Source organism: Diplotaxodon limnothrissa, linkage group LG16 (assembly GCF_057381915.1).
Source record: "Diplotaxodon limnothrissa isolate DT_005_m linkage group LG16, D_limnothrissa_male_GT1.1, whole genome shotgun sequence".
Taxonomy (NCBI): Eukaryota; Metazoa; Chordata; class Actinopteri; order Cichliformes; family Cichlidae; genus Diplotaxodon; species Diplotaxodon limnothrissa.
The window spans coordinates 10231284-10247016 of record NC_140611.1 but is presented as its reverse complement, the minus strand read 5'-3'; the positions used below and the strand labels follow the sequence as shown (position 1 = coordinate 10247016).

Genomic DNA, 15733 nt, shown 5'->3' with positions numbered 1-15733 from the left:
TACATAACAAGAAGAAGGATATGGAAAAACTTCAGGTTATAATATCCACTGGAGATTAATTTTCTGACTGAAGTCTCTCTTTTCCTTCCGCTGTCCAGCCTCTGCAGAGCAGAAGCCTCACGATCTGAGGTGAGAAAGAGTAAAAGATTAAGCAGTGAGTGCTCTGAGAGCTTATTTGGCCACAGTGTTGCCTGTTGGGTACAACAGGACCATACTGTCAGTGAACTTCTGCGTTATTCCTGACACTGTTTGCTGGAACAAATAATTAAAAAAAAAAAACCCTCACAGATTTCAACCAAAAAGTCAAAAGGGGTTTTATTTCAGTGTCGTCTCATCCATACCTCAATGCACTCTGTCACTTTGTACGCCACAACGTGTGCACATCTGTACACCTATAATATCAGTAACATCCCAGAAACATTAGTGGTAACACTTGTGTCCTTTTATATTTATGTTTATATTTATATCTCTTTTTCTATACTTTATTTTATAGATAGCTTTATTGTAGGGGTGCAACGATACACAAAATTCACGGTTCGGTTCGATTCGATACTTTGGTGTCACGGTTCGATATTTTTTCGATACAAAAAAATGTTCATGCCTTTTTAATTTGTCATTTATTAAAATTATAAATATATATTTTAACTCAAAAGTACAGTTTTTAAATTTAATGTTGCTGAAACAACAAAGTAATAAAAAAAATAAATCTATCTGATTGAGGAATCACTCATCTTTGGAAAAGAGAGTTTATTACAGAGAAATGTCTCTTTCCAAAATAAAAGCTATACTATACGCTTCTTCTGGGCTATATTCTCAGCAGCATATTAAACATATCAGGTCCCCATGAGGAGAATCCTGTGCTAACGGCTGTCTAAATGACTCGGGTAAAGTTTGTAGCATGCGTGCTTGTTGTTTTTGTCTGCTTCCACTTGTCTTTGCACTAGGATGCTGTCGGAGTAAATGTGCAGTCATATTCGTTGTGTTCCCACTAGTGCTGTCAGCGTTAATCTCGTTGAAATGACGTTAAAGCCACAACACGGCAAATCTCCGTCAACGAGCTACCGCGGATCGCCCCGTGCGTGGGGCTGGACGGTCAACACGTTAACGAGCTAACTGCGCTAACATACTAGTTTCCACCAATGTAATTAAGCATTGCATGGCACATCCAACATACTGTTTTACTTTTGTCCATCAGGGTCATACTTCACATGAAAACCAAAATAGTTTCAGAAGAAAGCAAAAAAGGTGCACTTGGGACAAACTGAACCAAACCTATGCTTGTTGCGTGAGGAAAAATGATCAACATGCTTTTTGTGCCATTTTTGTTTGGTGGTATAACTATACTTGAGAGATTTTTTCAAACTCAGACCAGTGCGTTTCAGCCAGGGGCGGAGCGTGGGGGTGGCTTACTGGGCTTAAGCCCGGGTTGTTTTTTCAGAAGCCCGGGGTCTTCTGGAGTGTAATTTTTTTCATAGTTAGATGCCTGGCTGACAACTGTATAAAACAAAAAGTACACACAATATTCGAAGCACATAGTGCACACTGTGGGAATTTACGACTGTGCGTGAATCCCCCCTGATATTGGTATGATCCGAGCTCAGGCACTAAACGACTGAGCGAGAGGGCGGGGCAGCTGCTGCCTGTGTGCGCTGTTGGAGAAACGGAGCCAGCCATACTAAGGAGAGTCTAAGTTTGACCAGGTACCAAAGCAAATCATTCGTACCGTACAAATAATGTAAATTCTGACGGTGCATCACGAAAGATTGATATCAAACTGATCACTTGACCAATATTACGTTACTTGCTCTTCAAGTGAATCAACAAATGGCGAAATGACAAGCCGAACAAATGCTATTCTTTTTAGAGTCTTAGCTTACGTGTGTTTATTTCATATTTTCAGTTCTTACCCTCCCCGACTAAATCGGTTTCAGTTATGTACTGAAATATAAGAATGGACATTAGAGGGTTCTTTCAAAGAAAAAACTCAGGTAAATGTTATTTTATATATTATGCTTTGTATGTTGTTCAGTATATTTCTATGCAAAACAAGAGGGATTTCAATACACAGCAGTATATCCACAGTTTAAACCAGATATTTGCATACACTTTATGGAAAACACAAGAACATTTTTTTACTGTTAAACATCAATTTAGAGTAAACTTGTTTTGTTTTGGATAAATATTGAAACATCTTTTGAATTAGTTAAATGTCAGAATAAAGAGAGAGAGATCTGTCTATTTTTATCACTTTCATCAAATTTAGGAGCACATATACACTAAGTTTATTGTTAATTAATAAGAAAACTCCAGACGATTCCATTCTGAGCTGAAGAAGCTTCTGATAGGTTAGTAGAGTCCATGTGAGTAAATTGGTGGCACACCTGTGGATGCATATAAGGCAAAACACAGAGCCTGTTTCTGTGACATGGGAAAATCAAGAGATATCAACCAAAACACCAGGAAAAGAACTGTGGAGCTCCATAAGTGTGGCTCAATTTTGAATACAATTTGGTGCCATTTACAATTAAGAAATACAGATAGTTTCTCTCTTTACTCTTAAAGTTAACAAATGTTTTTTATATTTATCAATCTAAAAAAATAAACATTTAGTCTGATTTGATGTTACAATTAAAAAGGTGTTTGTGTTTTTATCTGAAGAGTACATAAATATCTGGTTTCAACTGTATATTTGATGATTGTCAGCACAAAGAGGGAGAGAGAGGAACAGAGAGGGAACAAGAGCAGGTGAGACAAACATGTTAGTCAAATGGTTGTTTACCAAAAGTATCACCGTATCATAGGTCCTCATGTATCTCGTACCTAGTGTTTCTTTTTAGGTTTGTTATTTTTCAAATTCTACATTTATTAAGTTATGCAGGCTTGTTTGCACAACAAGGCTAAATAATTATATAAACTTTTCTCAATCTAAATAGTGGACTTTGGTAGAATTAAAAAATAAGTGTAGTGCAGGTCTATGATGATTTTTAGTGCTACTATCATCTAGTTCTGATTGTGGTTATGTCTTGGTTAAGTCCTCAGTAGTCCTGATTTTGAACTGTTGTAGTCCTGTTTTAATTCTGGATCAGTTCTGGGTCTGGTTGAATTGGGGTTTAGTCCCTGTGTCTTGATACAGCCCCGACTTTGTTCTGCCTTGCTGCTTAATTAAAAAAAACTAGTTTAAGGTGTCCTGCATATGTGATATATTTTTTTCCTATATGAAGTCATTCTTTTTTGAACAAAACTCAAAACAGAGCCTATTAATCTTTCAGTCATTTCTACCCCCATCCCACATGCATACTACCCTTTAGGGCTAAGCCCCGGGTGTTTCAAATGTCTGGCTCCGCCTCTGGTTTCAGCCATGTGTTATATAGCTAAACTGACAGCCAGTAATAGTAAGAAGCATTTACCAAGAAGCAGAGCCTCTTTTTCTGAAGTGATGACTCCTCTTGTGATAAGCTCGGTCCTCCGGTCTCTGCTGTGGTACAGAGAAGGAACACACCCGTTGATCCCCTGTGAAAACACATGTGTATGACAAAAGAGCCAAAACATAAGGGTACAAATACACTTTAACTACCAATTACTACATGAAGCTGATAACAGAGGGCTGGGAAACACCCGGAAATGAGTTAGCATTTTGCATTTGTGTTGTGTCCAGAACTGAATGTGTTTTGTTGAATAGTTTTTGGCGCGGTATTAACAATTACGCATTTGCAAGGGGCAAACTGAGAGAACAGAAGCTGCTAGGTGGCCCAACGTTTTCCCATCTGCCTTTATGCTTTCAGAAAATATCTAAATCATTTATCCTAAATCAGTTCATATATTCTACATTAATCCAAAAAGCACGAGGAACAATGCCACTGGCTTTCTGTTGAAACATTTGTTGGATCTCATTGACATCAGCACTATATATTTGCAACACACAAAGAGCACACAAAACCCAAGCAAAACCTCATCATTTAATAAAAGGCATCACAGTGTTGCACTCAGGAGGTCCAGATTTTCAGATAATAGTACAGTGAATGCAGATCGACTCAGAGTAGCATGATACAAATGTCCGTGTCCTCCTGACTTCAATCAGTGTGCACTTCAGCAGCTTTGAGGCTAATAGTCCATCTCCCATGACATGTGCAGTATACAGACACTGTGTGTAAATGTGTACATACTGGGTCACTGAGAAGCAACAAAGTGCTGTGAGAGACAGCTGAGGACCAAAATAACAGACTGTAACCTCTCCTGATTTCACTCATGTTTCACTCTCATCAACTGTTTCCTTTGTTTGGGTCTTTACATTTTTTTAAAAAAAAAGTGTGCTGATATTGTGTGAATCACAAACACAAGCATCAAATCTCTACTTTTCAAACTGTTGAACGGGGCCATGTTTGGCTTGACAACCTGACAAAAATGTTGTTTTTAAAAAACAAAAAAACCAAAAACTGTCAGTTATTTTTCTGCCAGTCGACTTCAGCTCAGGCTTCAATTTTTACCTTTTCATGGAGCTCGCCGTTGGTCCCTTCCACAGTCTCCCCATTACTGCTCAGCAGCTGCAGAGACACACAGAGAGAAAACAGAAAGTGTTTGATGAGTCGCAGTGAAACTCAGAGTTTGAAGAAAAAACATTTGTAACAAAGAGTCTGTTTTTTCTGCTCTTTTATAGATGGGTCTGTTAGAAGGACAGGCTGGAAATGTGCAGACTGTGAGACCATTATATGGATACTCTGAAGAAACACTGTGCTGATAGCTGTTTGAGAATTATAAATGTATTTATCGTGCACAAACAGAGACATGGCAAACTGGTCATTAGGCGTTATGGAAGGCTTTACAGAGAGCTGCCACAGAGACTTGGCCGATGTTTCCTCTCATCTAACTCCCTCCTCTTCCCACGTTCTTCTAACTTTATCATCCAGAAAGTAACCCACTCAGCAGTGGACTGTTAAATGGGCTAGATAAGTACAAAAGCTAAAAAAAACCTCAGAGAAAATAAGTAAAAATTTTAAAAGGGGGCATTTAAATTGACCGTAATAAGTAGTGACAGATGAAAAACAGCGATATGGAGCAGACTGTGGTCCCCAGTTTCCAGCAAAGACCAGTAAAAGAAGTTAAAGGTAGCGATTTACACCCACAATCATCTGTTATTAATACAGTCCTTGATTTGAAACCTTCTGTTTTCTAAGTATAAAATATGACTAAAGACACTTCTACATCCCCGGCACAACGCCATCGTATCTGCCTCCTTCAAACACGCAACATAACCTACAGCTGCTTCGACTCTGCGCTGCCAGTTATCCATCACAGAGCACTCATCAGCAGAGCCCGGCAACCTTCTTCTCATTACTGCAGCCAAAACCGCACAATGACCGCGTGAGCTCTCTTACCTTCAGCCAGCTGCTTTTACTCAACAGTTTCTGGGCAAAAGTCAGTCATGTTTTGGAGATTTGATGCTCTAAAAGGGACACAACTCATGTGCATGGGAAAAGTATGTGAGGATAATGTGGGCTAGGTGATTAATTTGCGGTTTGTGTGAGTCCAGCATAATGTCTGTGCAAGAGATATGCAGTGTAAACAAAGTATCTCCCAAAAACTGCATTAGCCATGCAGCTGCCACTGTTTCAGACTCTTCCTGCTCCTCGTGTGAACTCTAAAGAGGTTTGGGCAATCCAGGCTGTCACTGTTCCTCAGGTATGAAGCACCTGAAGCACCTACTTCATTTGGATTGTCTCAAAAACTTCCCCCACAAAAGCTCCTGTGGTATACAGGTGCGAGCTGAAGTACAGACGAGCAGCTGATTTACGTGCTGTTACCTCCGACCGGGCTTGTTCACCTCTGCCTACGGACTGGATTCATCTATGTGAAGCGTCTGTAAAACTTGGCAGTGAAATCACTACATAAAAAGTGTGTCTCCTCCTCCCCCAGACCTCCTCTGTTCCCCCTGACAGCCCTTTTATTCCTGCAGAATGTATGCATCTATGAAGTCTTAGGTCAGCCTGCAGTAATGTTGCTGTGGGATGTGGCAAAGAACCAACGGATAGCCAAAATAAATTCGTTTGTCTATACATACACTGCTCAAAAAATTTAAAGGAACACTTTGAAATCTCAGATCTCAATACCACAAAAATAATAGGTGTTCCATTGGATTTAGGTCAGGTGAGTGTGGGGGTCAGTCAAGCCAACAGTCAGAAAAGATGAGGCGAGAACATCAAAGCAGCTGATTCGATGCCACCACAGATCCGACTGAGTTTCTTTGGTCGTTCATAGTTCATCCTTCTTGTGAGTACCAAATAAACATTTCTGTGTTTCTGGAGATGTTTCAAATAAGTTGAAGCAGCCACAAAAATCTGGTATTAATGGCTCAGCCTTACACCTCCCCATATCTCAGACTGTTGACCTTGACATATACTGTTGCTATGAGATGAGAGTGAAAGTGAAACTGACTGAAGTCCAGTTCTCAAAACCTCTAGACGTTACACTTGGAATGCTGTGGTTTCACATATATGTCCAAACAGAACTGCTGTGAGAGGGAATTATTGTGAAGGGGTGAGCGAGGCAGTGGTGTGAAGGTGCACCTGCCCCACTAAAGGTGAAGCATCATTAACTCCAGCGTTGTGTGCTCTGTGTTACATTCAGGAGTCCCACGGTTCAGTTCTTCGGTGTTTGTTGTGAGCTGTCAATGCTTAGCTAGCAGATAGCGGTTAGTAAGTACACTAAACCAGGTTTTGCTTACTTGTCTGACACATAATAATAATAATCACACAAGATGCAGTGTGTGGATGATTTACTGTCAGTGAAAGGCCTTTAGCAGAGGAATAAATACTGTAACGTTACTTTCGCTGTAAATAAATAAATAAATCGATATTTATAATTTCTAATGGGTAATACGCAGAGAGTATTTTGCAGTTTCTAACACTTGGTCCGCAGGTATTTATAAACCACACACATGCCATCTTGGCCAGTCACGTCTCAGCTTGAGACCGCAGAATAACATCCTGGCGGGGCTGTTGCCATAGCAGCACTCATGTCCTTCCAACCCCCTTCATCCCCTCCATGAATTTAAGCTTCTGTGTGTGTTGCAGCGTGCTTTTTCAGTATACCGCACATGAAAGAGCCACAACAGAGAGACCGGAAAATGCACTTCATGAGAACATGAAGACTGAACGCTACAGCGGTGTTCTTGCTGGATTACTGCTGTGTTCTGTGTGAAATACCTGATTAAAAAAAGTGTGAAGCAGTCAAAGGACTTAATGGCATTAAGCCTGAAAAAGACAAACATGTCTGGTCATTGCTATGTAGACACAGGGCTGACTATAAGGAGTCCAAACAAAAGGAATCCAGTCAAGCGTAACAGAGTTGTACATCATCATGTCCCTGGAACGTCTTACTACTTTATTTTCTAAAAATTACTTTAACTGCAGCCCTGATTAAGATAAGGAGAAGAGGGAGGATGGATGCATGGATGGATGGATGGATGACTACTTTAAATTTGGTTGCCAGTAATGGAGGGTGAATACTAATTGGCGCACACCTTGTCTCTGAGGCTGAGTACCTCCCCCTCCAGGTAGCGGTGCTCTTCTCTTGCCTGCTCCAGCTCAGTTTCCTTGCTCGATAGCTTCTCTTGTAGGTTCAGAAGTTGCTGGAAGACAATCACAGATACACATTTAACTTAACAATATCAATTTAATAATCACAGGTACCTCCCAGGTACCTCTAAATAACAAGATTTGACACCGCAATATATATTGGGGCTGATATATATGTCAAATCTTGTTATTTAGAGGTACCGGGGAGGTCATCAAATGTCATCTTTATGGGAGAAAAAGTTAATGGAAAACTTTAAGTTCAAGGGGTCTGAGTGCCTACCAAGCACCTGGCTCTCACATTTCCAACTGAGTTGCAGCTGTGCAGCTCAAAATGCAGTGGTCAAACATAAGGCCCAGGGGCCAGAATCACCCTGTTAAAGAATAGACGCTGCTGGAAAATGTAATGGAAACCATCAATTTTGGACTTTTAAATATATTTCACATTTTTCTACTGTCTACTGTAGAGGCTGTGTCCACAGTAAAAAAAATAAAAAGTGATTATTGAATTTTCTGTTGCATAATTACAGTGCAGTCTGGCCAATGAGGTACCAGAGTGCTTTCTGTAGTTTTTTACATTTATGTCTTACAGTTTAAGCCCAAAGCTGACAGACGCCTTTCATTTACCACAGCAGGATCTCTTTATCGTGTAGAAATATTGAGACATACTGTTGAAATTGCACTGCTTGTTTTTACATCAATATATCTCAGGGATAAAAATGTGCAGTTAAAGTTCTTTACACAGACAGAGGAGGGAGTTTTACTGGTCAAAGTTCGCTTTATGTGGCCCCCAGTGAAAAATGAATTGACATCCCTGCTATAGAGTAAATTTCTGGCTTCTGTGAGACGACTGCTGTTGTTATTTGGCGCCATGTAAATAAATCTGAAAACTAAAACTGGCATCAGGACATATTTAGATGTGCAGTCTTACTGCAGGAGAAACAGTTTTGTGACTTTACTGTTCACAGCTCTGCATTTCCAGGATGACTTCAGAGAGTTTCAGGTTAACATTAGCTTGTTTTTCAGTTGCTGAAGGTTTGCTGGTTAAAGTCATTAATTTGAACATGGAGGAAAAAGGAAATGATGTTTACTTCTACTAAATAAAAGAAAGCCAAGATGCCAAGAAGCTGTAGGACGTCTTGCTTCATGTCTTAGAAGATGAGAAAACAGAACTTTGACTTGAGGCTGCAGCTGTCAGTGAGTGTTGTGAGAGGTTTTTATCTGCCTGCTCCCTTTACCTACACTCAACACTTTGTCATCTTATTATTCTCCTAGTGCTGAAGCCACTTTTATTCTGATTTTAGTCTTTTTATCACAATAAGATGTTTATTATTTAAATGAACTGACTGTTTCATTCATCGTGTACGCGTTCATATTTTTTGCATGATGCGATGTCATCTTAACGCTGTGATGAAGTATATGAAGCAAAGCACTTATTTTGTTTGTCACAGCTGATCATCTGCACTGAGGGGGAATAAAAAAAACAACGCTGCATGACAAATGAGAAGCGATAGCAGTGTGAGTTTCCCCTCACACTGCTAAGAAGTCAAGTAAGCAGCACATTTACAATGAGCCAGCAGGGCAGTGTGTGCGTGTGTGTCTATATGATGGTGGTTGTCTCCAATGTGCCTCATTTTATCAGTGCTGTCAGTTTAGATTGAGAAAGACAGGAAGTCAAGTTTAATCAGGCTAACTCGTGGCAAACGAGCTGCGTGCTCCGACACAGCTTACTGTGCTCCATGAAAAAAGTAAAGTGAGGAATAGTGGGAGAACTCAGCAAAGGAAAACACTGTTTGGTTGTTGGTTTTTCTGTGTTTGCTTGTGTATGCTACGCTTCCTGCTCTTTTCTGATCAAAAAAAAAAAAATGCTTTCTTGCAAACACTAAAAAGACTTGAGCTCATGGGTTTCATTATTCAAGTCATTTTTAAAGACACATTCCTCAGATTTTACAAAAGTAGCTGGTCTGTATCAGCAGAATTCTGAGAAAAAAAAAGGTCAGAATTCTGACTTTTTTCCCTCAGAATTCTGGAGAAGAAGAAAAAAAAAAGACATGCCCACTTTTTTCTCCCAGTGGCCCTAATCCTCTTCTGTAGCTGCTCCTTTAAAGGTCACAACAGTGGTTGATCTGCATCCATCTCACCCTATCCTGAGCATCCTCCTTTGTCACCCTCCACCAGCTCCATCTTCAGCATCCTTTGGCCAGAATATCTAGCACCCCTCCTCTGCACATATCCAAACCATCTCAGCCTTGAGTCCCTGACTTTGTTTCCATACTTAAGCTGTCCTTCTGATGTACTCACTTCTAATCCTGTCCCACAATGAAAATCTTAACATTTTTAGTTCTGCGACCTACATTTTTTAGTCAGTGCCATCATCTCCAGAGCATACAGTGTATGCCATACATCATAACAGATCTAACTACCATCTGCTAAACCAGGGGTGTTGAACTCCAGGCCTCGAAAGCCGGTATCCTGCAGGTTTTAGATATCACCCGGGGTCAACACACCTGAATCACATGATTAGCTCATTACCAGGCCTCTGGAGAACTTCAAGACATGTTGAGAAGGTAATCTGACATTTAAATCAGCTGTGATGGATCACAGCTTGGAGTTCGACACCTTCGTCCAGCCTCTCTTGTTCTCTCCTGTTGTCCGATGCTTTGGATGGTTGGTCAAGCTTCACTACCATCTAGTCCTTGCACTGTTATACCTATCTGTGTTAAGATTCCTCTGAAATCTTAACCAACCCCCCCCCCCCAAAAAACCCCAAAACAAAACAAATTCCTATACCCGTTTATTGAATCAATCATTCTTTTAGCAAAACCTTTCATGATTTATTTACTGTTTTTATAAAACACTAAACATGTTTTCAATGTTGATGCTTAACAGTAATCACAGTTGGCAGAAGTTAAACATGGTTAGAGAGCAGATGTAACTCATAATTGTTTGCACTTGTTGGATAATGATGTGATTGTATGCTGGTTCAGAGTGTACAGCCAGGAAGGGCTGATGTGGATGGAAACAATGTGAGAGGCAGAGGAGGACGACTGCACATAAAAGGTGTTGGAAGAGAAGGCAAAGGAGGAGGTGGAAGGGGACGAGCAGGAGCAAACATTTCAGATGAAATTTGAGGAACTGAATCAAGGATTTTTTTTTAACTACTTGCAATTTCTTTGGAATTTGAAAGCAATCACACGAGGGAGGTTAGTGAGTTAAATTTCAACACTGTTTTTAAACTATTTTGATGGAGAAGTTAACAAATGTTAAGTAGTTTTATGAGCTGTAAAGGCTGCTCGTGCGATCTGAACACAGTTTGGTTGCGAACACAGAAAAAGCTTTGATGTGCATATTTGCAGCATTTTGGGATTATAGCTTGAAAACTGGGCTTCGAGAAACATGTGGAAAGTTTTCAGCAAATGTGTCGTAGCAATGATGAAAAACTGTGAGAGAGCCCTAGAGAGACTATTAAATATCCTAAATAGCTTAATAAGACGCTAAAAAATTAGATAGAAAGTTAGCCGCAATCATTCACTTTATCTTAAAGGAAAGATTTTAGGGGCTATCCCAGCTGTCATACGCTGTCTTTGGACTCTGGGAGAAAGCCAGAGTACCTGGACAAAACCCAGACAGGCACGGGAAGAGCAGACTCAAACCCGGGACCGCCGCACTACTGTGGTTTCTCCCAAAAGCAGAATTCAAGTAAAATATCATCTAAAATCTGTATTTGCCGATTATCAAGAGGATCTGTAACCTGTAACTGCTCAAATTAAGAAAAGCAGTTTTTGTTAGTAAGAAAATAAATTGTTTACCTGCCTAACGAATAGTTTCCTTCTTTTTTCTTAAAAAATACAAATAGAGAGCATCTGCCCCAGAGGCCTGCTTTAGATGGTTGCCGTGGAACATTTAATGAAGAATCTGCAGAAGCAGCAGCGAGAGTAACACAAACTGTTGTCTTCAGTTCTGCTGCATCAAAATTCATTGTAGAGAAATGTTTAGAACACGTTCAGCAGCACCAGTGTTCATTTCTTCATTATTATAGGCCATTATTCATTCACTAATTTACAGTATTGATTAAGCAGAAGTGAAATTGGGAATCACGCTGACCTGGTGACGGTAACAAGAAATCTTACGTTATGTAAAGTTTGACTATCAGCAGAGATCAGAGGGATTTCCTAAGCTAAAAGTACGATTAAAAGGATTATAGTCACTTCTGAGAACCATGAAAATGTGATGTGCAGGCAGACAAACAAACCTGCTGCATGCTGTGCATGCTCTGCTGCAGCAGCTGGATCTGAGCCTCTGGGCTGTGAGGGTGTGTGTGCGAGTGATCGTCTTCTGGGCGGCTGGCTCTGCTCTGCTCCTTCCTCAGGAGCTCCACCTCGTTCCTGTAGGCGTCCAGCTGCCAGCGCAGGGAGTCGTTCTCCTCCTTCAGAGAGGCCTGAGTCTGATCACACACTCCTGCGGGAGGAGAGAGGGAAGAAAGGCGGGATCCGGAAAGGTGAGGGAGGAAAGGGAGGAGATGAGAGTAGGAAAATAAGAAACAAGTGGATGAGAAAGACAAAAAGGAGAGAGAAAGAAACAATGGAAAGGCCTTGTGTTGTTAAAAAAAAGAAGAAATGAACATGAGCATCTCATTCAGGGTCCACATCAGTGATGTCCCCACAACTTTATCCTGCTTTGGTTTGTTTTTATAATTGAAGGGTTATATGAACAGCAGATTTAATGCTGCACAGGCTGCAAAGTCTCTTGTCAGAAATTTCTTTTTAAAGGCTGGTTTAAATAAAAACTGCCTTTACACGTGTTCGAGTAAACCCAGCTTGAGCTATTCTGTTTGCTGCACAGGAGTTTGTGACTTTTTATTGGTTAAAGTGCCACACAAATAAACCAGCTTGTCTAAATCACATAAACTCAAAGATCCTGAGGAGCTCTTGCGAGCAGAGCACCAAATCGGGGGACCAGTGAAAAAAAAGGTGTTTCTAGAATCTGGACGTCTCAAAGACAGAATTAATCTCAGAAAAAAACAATTTTACTTTCAGTGTTCACACTTTTGCGTGTGGCTGAGACAAAGCAAAGCACAAACAGGAGTGACAGAGAATCAGGGGAAAAAATTGGCACGTTTTCATCATCCATCATCATCTCTAGCCGGAGGCCTCAAATTCACACCTTTAGTCATTTAATGTGTGATTTGAAAGGTGATATTATTACCATTTTCCTCAGTGCGCATCTTCTTGCAAGGACTTTCATCCGACTCGTCATCCGACATCTCCATCTCCTCTTCCCGTCTGATGCCCATGATCTCTTCGCTGTGGGCGTTCCTCAGCTCCTAAAACATTACAGCCAGCAGAGACACAGAGCAACAGCGGTCCTCAGCTCACTCGTGAAGAAATGGGATGTCCTGTTAGCAATTACATCACACGCATGCCGTTACAAGTGTCGTATTTGTAACAAGTTGGGGCAGAAAGGTTGTGTTTGCGGTCTAAAAGGTTTCCAAACATTCTTAGAAGTTATCTGTGTCAACTCAATGCATTCTTCTCTGTTCCATGGTTACAGTTCTATGCATCTGCCTTTCAGCCACAGATGTACAAACAGATTGCTTTGATGCTAAAGAAAACTTTAAAAACTGACTTTAAAACAAACTCGCAGCCACCTCTGAAGTTATAAGAAGCTTCTTTTATGCACTGAAACACTTCCAAACTTTGAGCTGGTATAGTTTGATGCACTTCCTTTGTGCTTTAAATTCACAATAAAACCAGGATAAAAAAACAAACCACCCAATAAAGACATACTCTAATAAATAAGAGTGTGTGTGCTTTTCCTATTTTAAGTGTGAGGCTATGTCTAGCATTCTCGATGTGTAGCTCACTCAGTCACTCATGTATCCTGTTGTTTTATTGGTTCTCTGAGTTTAACATGCTTTTTACAGCACAGAACAGCCAGTGTCAATTATACCACTTTGTTTTATATTATTTTATACTTTAATTATTACAACAGTATGTTGTTGTTAACCGGCAATAATACAAATGAATGTCATTCAATAACAACTGTGGGTGAATTTAATCTGTGGCTCTCTTCCCCAGCATGTCCTGTCCTCCTCCCCTCACCCCCAACCAGGCAGATGGTTGCCCCTCCCCCTCTAGCAGATCCAGGGTCTGCTGGAGGGGGAGGGGAGGCCATCTATCCTGTTTCCTCCTTAAAAGGGAGTTTCTCCTTCCCACTGTTGCCAAAACGCTTGCTCAGAAGGGGTCATATGGTTGTTGGGGTTTCCTTCTCTGTATTATTGTAGGGTCTTTACTATATTAAGTGCCTTGAATTGATTTGAATTGAAGTGAACTGAATTTTTTACCACAAAGCGTCCATTCAGATATCGGAAAGGGTTAAAATTGGATTTTGGCTGCACTGATGCGTGGCACCGTGGTGGCTACATCCAGTTTATGGTGGCAACTCAGCCGTCACATTGTTGCAATAAAAACATTTTGCGGCCTACCTCCCAGCTCCATTGTCATCATTCCCATTGCTTTCATGAACTAATCATTCATCAAGCGAAGCACATACGCACGAGATGTAATAGACTGAGAGCCTTTTGCCTGCGTGTCGTATTATCTTTCACTTCTGCAGAAGTTGCCTGTGAATCAGATCTCTGCCATTTTCGCCCATATTCATTAGCTTTTCATTTGTGGGCTGTGATTTCACAGACCATTTCCTAACAGAATAATATCCATCTTCACTGAGGAAAAATGTGCAGCCTGCTTCCGAACAGTTAGCAGAGACACTCCTGTTGTTGTAGAAATATGGATTCATATAGACTTACCATGAACGGTAGCCATTAAAGGAAGATCTCACAAGGGGACTGAATCTTACTATAGATGAATGAGAGCCTGTGGAATTCAATACCTCTTACCCAGAATATTAACTGTGGTGACACCAATGCCTCAGTCAAGACCCTTGTGTGTCATACAGTTTTCGCTTTGGCTACCCAAAATATAAAATGCCAAAATAAAGACAAATGAAAGAATACAAACATGCTAAGAGGATGCCTTTCATTATTCGCTTTTCAACCTGGACCAAATCACAGCATCCATCCATGCATCCATCTGCCTATCCAGCCATCCATCCGCCTATTCATCCATCCATCCATGCATCCATCCGTACATCCATCCATCCATCCGCCTATTCATCCATCCATCTTCCGTTTACCAAGTTCAGGGTAGCGGGGGACTGGAGCCTAACCTAGCTCTCACAGGGTGAGACTGGTTCAATTAGTGTTGGTTAATAAAGACAAGATGATGTAAATAAAATATCTCTAGTTCACGCTCAAATTAACAGACAAAACAAACAAACAAAAAAGTATAATAGAAGTTTTTTTTTTTTCTGCTTTATGTATCAATGCCAGCAAAGTTTCCATATGACTGCACAAGGATCTGAAGTGTTCATCAAACCAGTGGAGTGAAAGCTTCCGACAGTGAAGTGCTTTTTATCCTTTAGGTCATTTATTGGACTTTGCTTTGTTTTCAGCTCCTTTTGGTGTTAGTCTTAGGTTTTATTTTAGGTCTCAAAAATAAAATATTGGCAAAGGCACTGGCACTTACATGGCACCTGTCTATTCAATTTAAGTACTACAATTCACCCACTCACACACATTCATACAGTGCTTTTATCTCTATCTAAGCACATGTGCATAATATTCACACGTGCTCACTTGCCGATGGATGCATCAGGGGAAACTCAGGGTTCAATATCTTGCACAGGGATACTTTGACAGATGGACAAGAGGAGCCAGGGATCCACCCACCAACCTTCTGATAGGTAGACGACCCACTCTAACACCTGAATGTGCAATCTCAAAGCTTGGAAATGCTTAGAAATCATCATTTGAAATTGTGTGCTGGAGCCAAAACACAAAAACTAACAAAAAACACGTACTCCCTTTGACCCTTTGTGATTTGAAATAAAATACACAATTTCAAGTACATTTCACTTTTATCCTTCCTTCGATCACTTTCCATTTCTGCATTCTAAGTTTGTGTATTCAACCCCCTCACCCCCACAGAACAACAAACCCACAACCTCCACGTGCGCCAACAGGCTGCTCCACGTCTGAATCCTCTGTGGTGCTGCCGTGTGAACGGGTCTTCCCTCTTTCGCGTGCAGCATTCTCGTCTTCGTAC

General features: G+C 40.7%; 1 protein-coding gene across 1 annotated transcript in view; it reads right to left on the bottom strand.

Annotated features, from left to right (window-relative positions):
- Positions 1 to 15733, bottom strand: part of enox1 (ecto-NOX disulfide-thiol exchanger 1) — a 52494-nt gene that overhangs the window by 6068 nt on the left and 30693 nt on the right. Inside the window, exons 9-13 of the mRNA XM_085374256.1 lie at positions 12774 to 12891; positions 11821 to 12026; positions 7517 to 7624; positions 4485 to 4541; positions 3408 to 3510 (exon numbers count right to left, since the gene is read on the bottom strand). Coding sequence (XP_085230382.1) covers positions 3408 to 3510; positions 4485 to 4541; positions 7517 to 7624; positions 11821 to 12026; positions 12774 to 12891 — 592 coding nt within the window. The remainder of the gene's footprint in view (positions 1 to 3407; positions 3511 to 4484; positions 4542 to 7516; positions 7625 to 11820; positions 12027 to 12773; positions 12892 to 15733) is intronic.